At 38.0% G+C, this 11654-nt stretch overlaps 1 protein-coding gene across 4 annotated transcripts; it reads left to right on the plus strand.

Moving 5' to 3' along the window:
* The first annotated feature begins 787 nt into the window (after positions 1-787).
* On the plus strand, positions 788-11120 carry LOC105042091 (mitochondrial pyruvate carrier 1). Of its 4 annotated transcripts, none has more exons than XM_010919187.3 (6): positions 794-1022; positions 1093-1173; positions 3221-3335; positions 9882-9936; positions 10022-10157; positions 10882-11120. In XM_010919187.3, the coding sequence occupies exons 3-6, from the start codon at positions 3243-3245 to the stop codon at positions 10916-10918; spliced, it is 321 nt and encodes a 106-aa protein (XP_010917489.1). In that variant the 5' UTR covers positions 794-1022; positions 1093-1173; positions 3221-3242; the 3' UTR covers positions 10919-11120. The 4 variants fall into 4 exon arrangements, with proteins under 4 accessions (XP_010917491.1, XP_010917489.1, XP_010917490.1 ...); XM_010919186.4 differs by having other exon boundaries at positions 795-1022; positions 1106-1173; XM_010919189.3 differs by lacking the exon at positions 10882-11120 and having other exon boundaries at positions 788-1022; positions 1106-1173; positions 10022-10161.
* Positions 11121-11654: the final 534 nt, after the last annotated feature.

An 11654-nucleotide genomic window follows, 5' to 3' on the forward strand; every position in this document is an offset into this window, starting at 1 on the left:
GATGAGAAATAATTATATAGGTCAGCATCGATTCAAATCTTAAGATATATGTACGGTGGATAACAGGCATTCTTCATATTTTTTTGAATTATTTAAAATAAAAAATAATGTGGTGAGTGATTATTGGAGTGGTCTACTGATCTGGCTGTGCTTGTTTAGCAATCGTTCTCGTATAGAGTAATTTTTTGTACACCACATACGGTGTAGAAAAAATATATTATTTCATTTGATTGCATCATGTAGCTATCATTTTTCAATATATATTTTATGTCCGCAGTTTCATTTTTTTATTTGAAAGTTTGAATGATAAAAATATTTGTCATCTTTTGAAAAAAAAATGACATCTTGTGGTCGTATTATTACATTCTGCGATCAAATTATGAATTTTTGTTCATAATTTAACCACAGAATGTCATAAGAAAAGAATGAATATTTTTGTCATTTAAAAATTTTATAAATTTTTAATGACTAAAATATTTTTTTTTTATGATTTTAAAAAAAAATTATAAATTTTTATATATAAAAAGTTATAATTTAATTATAAGATGTCATATGATCATAGGATGTTATAATTTTTTTTAAATAAAAAAAAATTTATCATTTAAAATTTTAAATTTTAAATATATTATTAAATATATATTAAAAAATAATAACGATATATCTTAATATTACTCTATGTTAATTTTATTGTACCGTATGGTGCGGCAAGGCTTTCTCTTCTTGCACATCCTTGGACCATTTCCAATGATTACGAAACCTAAACTGCCTCCTGGCCCAACTTGACCGGAAGGGTTGGCCTCGCTTAGCCGCACAATCGCGACTCTCTGAATTCCCACCTAACCGATTCCCCTTCTCCATGACCTAACGCTTTGTCTCCGGTCTCCCTCCCTCTCCCAAGCAAGCTCTCATCCCCATCCAATCGAGTCTCTGGCGCCGGCGCCTTCCGATCCTCGATTCCTTGGTTCTTGGCTCGTCTCTTCTATCATCAGGCGACTCGATCTCGTCCCAGCGCCTTGATCTTGGTGAGTTCTTTTCTGATCTTTTGTCCCCTTTCTCTCCACCTCCCGAACTCTCATCCCCATGTCTCATCAGTTCTATTATCCAGCGCCGGCGATCTTCGAGCCATTTGGCCCCCGACGTCCCAGATTCTTTGGTTCGGGTTGCCTCCTTAAGGTCCACTTCTTGTTCTGATAGCTCGTTAAATATAGATCGATTGTTTCTCTTTTTCTTGCTTTTTTGGTTTTGATTCACTCTTGTTTCGTAGTTGTTGTGTATTAGATGATTCTGAATTCATAGCTTTTTCTTTGTCTTTCATTCGTAACGCCTCAACGGTGGATGCTGAATTCAATTCAAAAATCGATATACACAAAACCAAATGTAGACCTCCTTTTAGAAGTTGTAAGGTTTTTGTGCTGCCAGCACATTTCATGCATTCTGGCAAGATCATGCACAAGTTGGCGATGCCTTGACCAATATGGCTTTTGCATCAAGGTTTGTGAAATTCTCCAAAATTAGCTTCGAGAATAGTGTACATGGGTGTTCAAGAAAATCTCTAATTAGTCTTATGCCTATTCTATGCTTGGGGATTTGTAAAACAAATCTAAAGTTTTCGAGGTGTCCTAGCTAGTAGAGGAATTTCTTTATAGTACTTGGATTAGTGTGCTTGAAGACTTTTTATGAAGTAGAGAATGGGATCCTCATCGGAAATATTGAATAGAAAACGTGGCCTACTCTTAAGTGGGTCTGATGTAGAAAAGAGTTCTAATTATCTCCATGTGCAACCCATATGTTGATTGAATTAGAAAATAGTGGTTGAGGTATCATAGTTGATGAATTGCTTGTTGATACAAAATGATGGCGTTGAAAGAGAATCTTATGTATTTGTTGGGCCTTGCTCTTCCATGTCGGTTACCCACTTACCCAGTTTGGCTCTTAGGTGAGGACACCTTTTCAGCAAATATTTTATCTGTGGAGAAAAGTCTTTGTCATCATCATGATTGGCTTTATCACCTGCAAGTTTTTTTTTCCATCAAAAAGTAAAAGTCTAAAGTTTTTTGAGGTTAGTAAAACTCTTTAGTTGATAAAGCTCTATGGAAGAACTGAGCAGATTTTGTTATCAGCTGTCAACTTAAGGTCAAACTTCTAAGAATTAGTCCTGATTAGTGGTCATTTAAGATAAGATAGAGGGGCCTAACATGAAACCAAGAAGTCCATTGGTGGATAGGACATACTACCTTATTGGTCGAGGTTAATGTTCATGCAACTAGGAAGCAACCTTTGAAGTTCTCCTAAATTTGGAATATTACAATAAGGGGAAAGTGCAAGGTTTGATATACAGTGTCATGATTGTCTTTGAAACAAAATGTTGAAACCAAAGACTCCAACTCAACACTGTTCCACTTGGAGAGAGAGAGAGAGAGAGAGAGAGAGAGAGAGAGAGAGAGGCATACCATGAAGCAAAGAAGGCCATTGGTGGATAGAAGATTTTACCTTACAGGTCGAGGCTAACATTCAGGTAGCTAGGAAGCAATTCTTGAAATTCCTCTAGATTTGGAATAGTATAAGCAGGGGATGGTGCTAAGTTTGATATAGGGTTTCATGTTTATCATTGAAATGCAATGTGTAAACCAAAGACTAACTGAAGCACCGATCCACTTGTAGAGGAACAATATCTAACAAATATAGTTGTATGTCATCAGATCATCTGTAACTTAGGATGCATGGCTTTTCAAGCAATTAATCAGTTATCTTTGAAGCTATTGTATATTGCTGTCTATATTGAAACTTTCATGTAGCATGAAGACTAAGTTTCTTAATCTTTACATGTGGTTGGAAGAATACTGGCTCCTTCTAAAATCCTGTTATGCATTTATTTTACATAACCTAACTTTTCTGGGAAACTCATATTCCATCTTACTCTGAAACATTACTCATCAGTCACATATTTGCTTGATAAAGTGATGTTTAAATTTACAATACATTTTCATGCTCTATTAAATGCTTTTAATCTTATGTCAAACATTCTATTGCATTACACTAGTTTATTCATTACCAACAAATTAGATAACAATTCTAAAGGAAACAAGTTTCCTGCTTCTGATAGACTGGTTTTTGGATGCTAAGTATCGTGTATGATACTGTATCTGCCTCTAAATTATTCTAATGTGTTTACTTAAATATTTGGCTCTCTTTCTGAATTTATAATCACAATGACAATCAGGTACTGAAGGTTGTTTATTGCAATGGCGGCCTTAAAAGCTTTTTGGAACAGCCCGGTCGGTCCCAAGACAACTCATTTCTGGGGACCTGTTGCCAACTGGGGCTTCGTTATAGCCGTATGATTCCTGAATTCGCTTGCTGATTATATTCTCTATAGTTCCTTTCTTTATTCTAAGCATGTTTTTGTAAAGATTGGACAGAGACCAAAAAAAAGAATAAAAAAAAAGACCGGTGCATTGTTCCAAAATGAGCATGTTAAGCGGAGACAAAGATTTGCTTGGAATCATCTTATTCTTTGCTATTTGATAACTAGACAATACTCCAAGTTTGATTTTCTCATGTTGTAGTATGGACTTTTGCTTGTACATTGTTGGTTGAGAGCTATGTAAACCTGACACTTGCTTACTCAACTATGAAAAGCTGACACTTGGACATGAGTGTTATGTGGTGCACTGGTATGGATTGTAAAAAGAAATGCTTGAAAATGTATGAGAATCGAGAACTTAAACATATTTCCAGCCGGCTCTGGTAACCAAGTCCATGTAACATTGGTTGAGAGATGACTTTTGCATTCATATTCTAAAATCCTAACAAAATGGGGTTGTAGCGATTGTAAAACTACTGGATTAGATATTGAATTGTTCTGAAGTTGTATACTTTGTTGCATATCTAATTCGTACAAGTAGTTTTTGCTTCTATTAGACAAAGCTATAAATTGATGGCTTTTCCCCTTCACAAGTAGAGGCATAGCAAACTTGAACCCTCATTTTGTAACATTTTAAAACTACATCTGAGAGCAATTTCACTTAAATGCAAATATCTAATTCAGCCTAAAATAAGCTATAATGCATGGTGTACTCTAGAATATTGGGATATTGTTGCTTTCTTTTATTTTCCTTTATTTTTGACTTTTTAAGATTTCTATTGATCTTTTAAATGAAACCCCAAAACTTGGAGCAACACTTCTGAAAATATTGAAATTACCAAAACTGAAACTCTACAAACCAAAATGAAATTAAAATTACGATTGAAACTGAATTTTCAAACTTTTGCTAGAGCCATGGAAGCGATGGATGGATCAAGTTCTCCCTTGTTAGCCCTCTCATTCATTCGAAGGTTGGATTGAAGGAGCTGAATCAAAGGTAATTTGGTAAAGGTTGGATCCACTTTGGTTTGCCAAGAGATAACTCAACTATTAGGGGGAAAGCTTTTTTCCAAGCAGTCAAGCATTAGCTCTATTTTTCATATGGGTGATTGTGGTTACAAACAGTTGGAGTTGGTTGACTTGTGGGAAGAGAGAGATGGGTAACAGCTAGATCGTGGTATGGGAAGCTATCTCTATGGACTTGTTTGGTTCGTGGGAGGAATTTTACTTCACTGGAATGTTTTTCCTATGAAGCTAATACTTGGGTACATGATAGTTGAAGAAGTGGGTTTTGCATGTTTAGTTGACCATGGGAAAGTGGTGTAGGAAATACTTTATAGAGTAATTTATGTTGGGTTAAGCATCTACTTTCCTGTGAAAGTTGTGTAAAATATCTATTATATCCTTAATAAAGGGCTACAAGGACCAAAAACATCACTAGCATAATTTTTAGAATCAAATACTTGGAACACTAAGGTCTGGGGGTTTTGAAGGTTCAACACCAAAAAGATCATAATATATTTTTAATAGCTATTTTAAATATTGTTAACTATTAAAATTACTATACTTCATAAGATTTCTGGTTACTTGTCTAACTATTAAAATGACCACAATTTATAATATATTTTTAATAACTATTTTAAAATATTTTCAAATCTACAAATATTTTTAATTTTTAAATATTTAAAAATAGCTATTAGAAATATTTATTGGGTTGAGTTTTTAGAGTTCTACCAATTTTTAATAGTCAGACAACTTTATATTGTGGTAATTTTTCATGGTTATTAATATATTTCTATATTAAAATGACCACAACTTTTTTGTATTGCAGTAATTTTTAATAGCTTAATTAAAAATATCTATTAAGAAGATCATGATGGCTTAAGGGCTTTTTTGGGAAAAAAATATCATAATTTTCAGCCCATGGGAAAGTGGCATTCCTATGCCCCACATTGGTTTGTCTTTTCATGAAATGTTAGAAACTTGTTCTCATGGGAAAGCTACCTTTTCATCTCTCTCCTTTGGAATCTTTAACCAACCACGAGATTTTTTTTTTTTCATTTTCCCATTGACCACCACTTCCCTCCTCTTCCTGCAAACCAAACAAGTCCTATGTGATTATAGTTGGTGATAGTTGATCGGCCAAAGGGAAGAGAGCCTGTTAAGAGCAATGGCTCATGGAGAGACGTGGCTAAGGATGGGAGGGGACAAAAAAAGCTGTAGCGTGGGAGCTTGGGCAAGATTAAGGTCTGCTGAACCAGTTCTAGGGATTGTACAGGTCGGCAACTAATTTGGTACAGGAAGGGTCCATATCATGCCGTTCCTAAACATACCGACAATAGGAAGGGGGAGGAGAGAGAGAGAGGGAGGGAGGAAGGGGGAGAGGGGAGGGAGTGCTAGAATGTGGGGAGGAGGGCCCTCGTGGATGCAGAGGGAGTGGGAGAGATGGGGAGAAGAAATCCTTGTTTTGATCTCAAATTCTAGCCCTAGAATTTTTTTAGCGACGAAGTAGAAGCGGTAGTAGCAGAGAAGGGATCCGCCATGGATGCAAATGGGAGACAGAGAGATGAGGAGATGAATCCCTTATTTCAATCTCAAATCCTAGCCCAATCATCTTCCCGGCAACAAAGAAGAAGCGGTAGTGGAGGCAGTAGCTATGGACGCAAGGGGGAGAGAGGAAGGGAGGCTTACTAGTGAAGTGAATGGCGTCTGATGACAAAGGTGAGCCCTTGAACCGTCAAACAGTGAACGAAAAAGCTCCTTCGAGCTATGAACCATCAAATGAGGGGGGATGGATTTTATGGCCAAACCGACTTGACACTGAACCGTTTCGGCTTGGCATTAGTTTGGTTTGGTACAGACCAAACCGCTTAATTTGGATCAGTTCAGCAATCATTGGGCGAGAGCCTCACCTAGAAGATATAATTTTGGACAGCACCCTAAATTACTCTAGTGATGGATCTCAAGATAGTGGTCAGTAAGTGGTTAGCTTTGCTAACACTCCCCATTGGTGGATGTTGGCCACAATTAAGGGTGGCAATCGGGTCGGGTCAGATTATAAACGGGTCGGATTAGATGCGGGTCGGATAAAAAAATATCAAATCTGAATCCGATCTATTTATTAAACAGGTCAGATTTTCAAATTTGAACCTGACTCATTTAATAAACAGATCACCAGATTCGACCTGTTTATCCTGTTTATTAAACAGTTAACCTGTTTAATCGATCTGACCCAATCCATTTAATCTGTTTATCGTTTAACATGTTTATTAGATGAACAACTTGTTTAACCAATCCGACCCAACCCATTTAACCTGTTTTTAAATAAGACAAACATCACAATTCACAAACAGCTAGCATTAATTCAAGACAAAATATATCATTTCAAACTGGAAACACATTATCTTTATAAGAGAACAAATGCTGTCACTGTTTAACATATGATCACTTTAAATAATATGAAGCATGAGGAGAAAATCTGCTCAATAAAAAAAAAGATACAACAAAAAATAATAGATTTAAATCCTAAAACACGAAAATTAGGAAGAGTCCAATGAATTCCCAGACAAAAATAAGAATATCGCTTTGTGAATTCTCTCCCCCTCCGACCTCCTATGACCGATCACCTGATGGTGGGACACAATGCAGTCCACTAACGCATTGGCTGCAAACGGAATCCCCGGGGTGCACCACACGTCAGCGCCGCCTACCTGGACCCATCGCTCCTGCTTGGCCCTTCGTCATCGAGGCCGCTTCCCCTTCTAGTCGGTGGATGACTGGACAACGACGGCCGCGGCTGGGGTGAATACCTGGGAGGAGGAAGCAGAGGCGCACCCAAGCCCCCGAAAGGCCACGGCCGTGAAGCCCTTCTTCTTGCCGGATGACGGAGGAGGTGGAGTGCCAGGCAGAGGGGAAGGGGGCGAGGAGAATAATGGGTTCTGGTCTGTGGGTTTCAGGGAGATGAAGTCCTTTCGGATGGGGAGAAGCCGGCGGAGGCTGCTGCGGCGATCCAATGACGGCGAGGTGCCTCTGTCGGATGCCATGACCGGGGTTTCGATCGATCGGCGTCGATGGAAGAATAACGGTGAGAATCAAGAAGGGGCAGATGGGGACTAGTCCGAAAGGAACTTTTTGTTTTTTGCTCTCGAGAGCGTACGGCTGCGGAATTAACAAAACGCATGTCCGAATGAAAACAAGTACAGATTGAAACAAGTGGAACAAGATGCTCTCACTTGGAAGTGAAACAGAGAGAAAAATGCCCCTAAAGCCCTACACCTAGAGAAGGGGGAGGTAGTGAAGGCGGCAGGAGATGCAGAGATGATACTGGCCAACACGGCCGTGAACGGAGAGGAGTTGGTAGCGGACAGCCATCTAATGCCGGCGGTGGCTGTGGGGAAGACGGTGGGGGATCCTCGGCCGAGAGGGGTGTCGAGAACGAGATGGGATGGAATGGAAAACCCTAAAGGCTAGAGCATCGAGAGGAGGGAAGTGGCGAATAGCAAAACCGGCCGAATGAGTGGAATGAGTGACCGAACCCCTAATCCCTAAAGCCCTAAGTGTCACGGCTTAAACAGGTTACAACCTGGCTCGACTCAATCCGACCCGTTTATTAAATGGGTTAAACAGGTCAGCTGTTTGAAACCTGAACCCGACCCGATTATTCAACAAGTTAAATAGGTCAATCTGTTTACGACCCGAATCCGTTTAATCCAAACCCAAATCTGTTTAAGGCAGGTTGAATGCGGGTCGGATTGGTGGGTTCGGTCGATTTTTGCCACCCTTAGCCACAATGGGCTATTGAGATTGGTGCCAAAGGTGGTATATGAGCAGAAAAGGCTGAGAGAATGGATGAGTGGAGTACTTTATAGGTGTTCACAAGAAGGTAACAATTGGTTGGGGTGTGACTGCCAGTTATTGGTCAGTTGTTTAGCAGAGGTTCTGATGTTAGCAGCACAACTGAGAGGGTGAGAGGGGCAAAAGAGTTGTGTGCGAACTAGATGCAAAGATCTAGAGAGAGAGAGGGATATATTGTAGATCTAGAAAAAAAATGTCTTTCTTATATTTTGTTGCTTTAGTTATGAGATTTGAGCTGTTCGGATCGGAGTTTAATCGTAAAAAAATTAGAAGTATTCACGCTTGGGCCCAAATATTTTCAAGAATAGACTGGCCTGTGACTAATAATATAATGTACTGGTTAAACTTTATATACATTTCCTTTGATACATCATACTTCTTTGCCAAATTATTAATTGAACAACCAATTAGTTAGTGGTATGCTGAATATAAAGAGGGAATAGTAAAGGAAAGAAAGAAAAAGGAGAAAATGAGTTATTTAGTTGAGAAATACATATTCTGACAAAAATAAGGCATGAACTTGCTCTATTGTGTATGTGATATAAATCCTTATACATTATGTGATGAAAAGCAACTATTACTCTTAGCAAGTCTAATGTCACTGAAACTATTTAAATTTATATAGTATAGTTGTTATTTCATCTTTTGGGACTCAGAGGAAAGCCATAGAGAAAGTGTTTCTCTAAAAATCATTAGCCTTTTTGTGTTTCTGGTGCATAGTTAATTTTAAGGCTATCATCACATTGAAGGCTGATACTTCCAATAAGCTGTTTAAAATTATCATTCCTTCAAGTTGTTCTGACAGCTGGCTGTGTTGGATCTTGCTTGATGCCAGTCATTTGTTCTTATTAGCTTCCAAGATCCTTCAATGTGGTCAATGTTGTTGTCAGTTGTGAAGAAACCCTATAACTTCATTGCTCAACACACACACACACACACACATAGAGAGGAATGCTTCTAGGGGCATTTGGCTCCAGATTTTTCCTGTTCAACAACAATGAAGGACCTCTCAAAATGAAAATCAGGTTCATAAATATATAAAATATTTGGAAACCTATTTTTTTTAATCGATGTCTTTTGCCTATGCATCAAAATAGGAAAAATGAATGATAGAAATATACCTAGTGAGGGAAACATATTGTATAAACTTTATGCTTTCCAATTCTAAACTGCAGATCTTGATCTAATTTTAAAAACATATACAGATGAATTGTTAGCTAATTTGGATGTTTCCATATTTAGATAAAATTGAAACATGATACAATACCATTGAAATGGTGAATCTTGTTTTCATTTGATGCATGGGTAAAAGACTCAAAAATGCATAGTTTCTTTATTTATAGCCAATAGCCAATTTAAATATCATAGATCATGAGCTGATGGTTTTGATTGTGAGGAAGCATTTGGAGCCAGATGCATTCAAAAGCATCGTCATATGTATATATGTAGATACATATATATACCTCTATCTACTGGTGCTCCAGCTATATATTTCTTTCCTTTTTTATTCTTTTACTGGTAAAAGCTTTGATCTCTCTTCTTTTATGTCATGTTTCTAACAAGTTCATGATGTAACCATATCATATGTCATGTTTCTAACAAGTTCATTTTGTAATCTATGATGATTCATTTTTGAAATTTTTTCTTTGCCCTGCTTTCTCAGGGTTTGGTAGATATGCAGAAACCCCCAGAAATGATCTCTGGCAACATGACTGCAGGTGAAGATGAGATACTTGAATTAGAAGATTATAATCTTTCACTTCTCATTAAATGACCTCAAATAATTTTCAACTTGTTTTGCAGCCATGTGTGTCTATTCAGGACTCTTCATGAGGTTTGCATGGATGGTGAAGCCACGAAATTACCTGCTTCTAGCATGTCATGCCTCTAATGAATCAGTTCAGCTTTATCAGCTATCGCGTTGGGCAAAAGCCCAAGGGTGAGGATACTTGTTCTGAAGTTCTTTGGTGAATTTCTTGGTTCTATATCTAGAGTTGATTTGGATGCTCTTTTGTCCTCATATAGATAAGTTGCGATTGGTTTTAATTATGGTGGGAGATTAGGTAACACACTCAAACCAGGATTTTATGGTACCAGTGGCATTATTGTTTGTGCTGTTTGATCCAGCCATGATATGGATCTCCTTTAGGCTCCTGTTAACAACTCATAGTAGCAACCAGGGGATGGCTTTAGCCTCTTACGTGGTACTTTTGTTAAGGGATGTCTTTTTGAGCCATAAGAACCCTGCTTATTATCTATCATCTAATGCTATGTCGTTGCTCATTGATTCATGGTTTGCCGAACAATCCCATGTATTGCTGCTTGATACATCAAAACATTCCTACTGATTTCTGAACAAGGAAATAGAATGGGTGTTTGATGTATGACAGGCTGTTGTTTATAGAAAAGCCTAAATTTGAAATAATCCCAATCAGGTGACATCTTAATGTGCACCTTTTTTGTAGTGCTACAAAATGCTTAAGATTCTGCATCGACTTGATTAATTTGGTCATGGAAATGGATTCACATCATAACTTAGTGATTTTGTGCAAGGTCTATAAATGCACAGTTCTCTCTTCTTGGAATGAAAAGTGGTAATGCTAGTTGACTTGTGTTACTTGTGGTCTTTGCCATTTATTCATGTTATGATTCTTTTTTGACAGATACTTGGATAAGAAAGAACCAGAGGTGAACCAGTAACTTCCAGGAGCTTGTTCAAAAGTGTTATTGTGTAACTCAATAAAAGGATAGTGTGTAACTCAAGCTTCTTATTGATCAGACAGCACCAGAATCTTTCATGCTGAACCATTATTGCATGAAAATTACCCCCTGGGAGTCCCATTTTGTTCACAAACAAGTCCAATTTACTCATACATGATGGTATGTTTCGTTGCTTCTGGAATCCTGATGAGCTGCCTGGATTTAAGAACCCCTTTCGAGTATGACAAGGCTCCTTGCCAGATTTAGATGCATGTATTAAGTTGATCAAACCATTTGTTGGCTTCACTCTAGTATGTCCTGATCATCTATTTGGCTTATGATGAATGGAGCCACTGGACAGCCAACCTTGTTTCTCCACGATAATTTCTTTCGTTTCCTCTTCACTCAACTAAATTGGAGTTTGAGAGTAAATCTTCTCCTGCATCTACCGGCTGCTTAAACTTTATCATCAAGATATGGAGGCATAATTATGATCTCGCCCATGGTCAGATCTCTCCAACCTCCTCTTGGCTTCTTTGTGAAGACAGCCAGCATTCTCGCTTGCTCCGCAATGTCAATCAGTAACCTAAACTCTGGTTCTGCTTTAGGTGTGTAATCTAGTTAGATTGATGCTCTCTCTCTGGACTAGCCTTATAACAAACCATGGCATACAAACAGAGAATTATTGCACATTGAGGGTTCATGCTTGTTGGAGCGGTCATTTCAAATAACATAT

Source organism: Elaeis guineensis, chromosome 3, assembly GCF_000442705.2.
Source record: "Elaeis guineensis isolate ETL-2024a chromosome 3, EG11, whole genome shotgun sequence".
NCBI classification, from domain to species: domain Eukaryota; kingdom Viridiplantae; phylum Streptophyta; class Magnoliopsida; order Arecales; family Arecaceae; genus Elaeis; species Elaeis guineensis.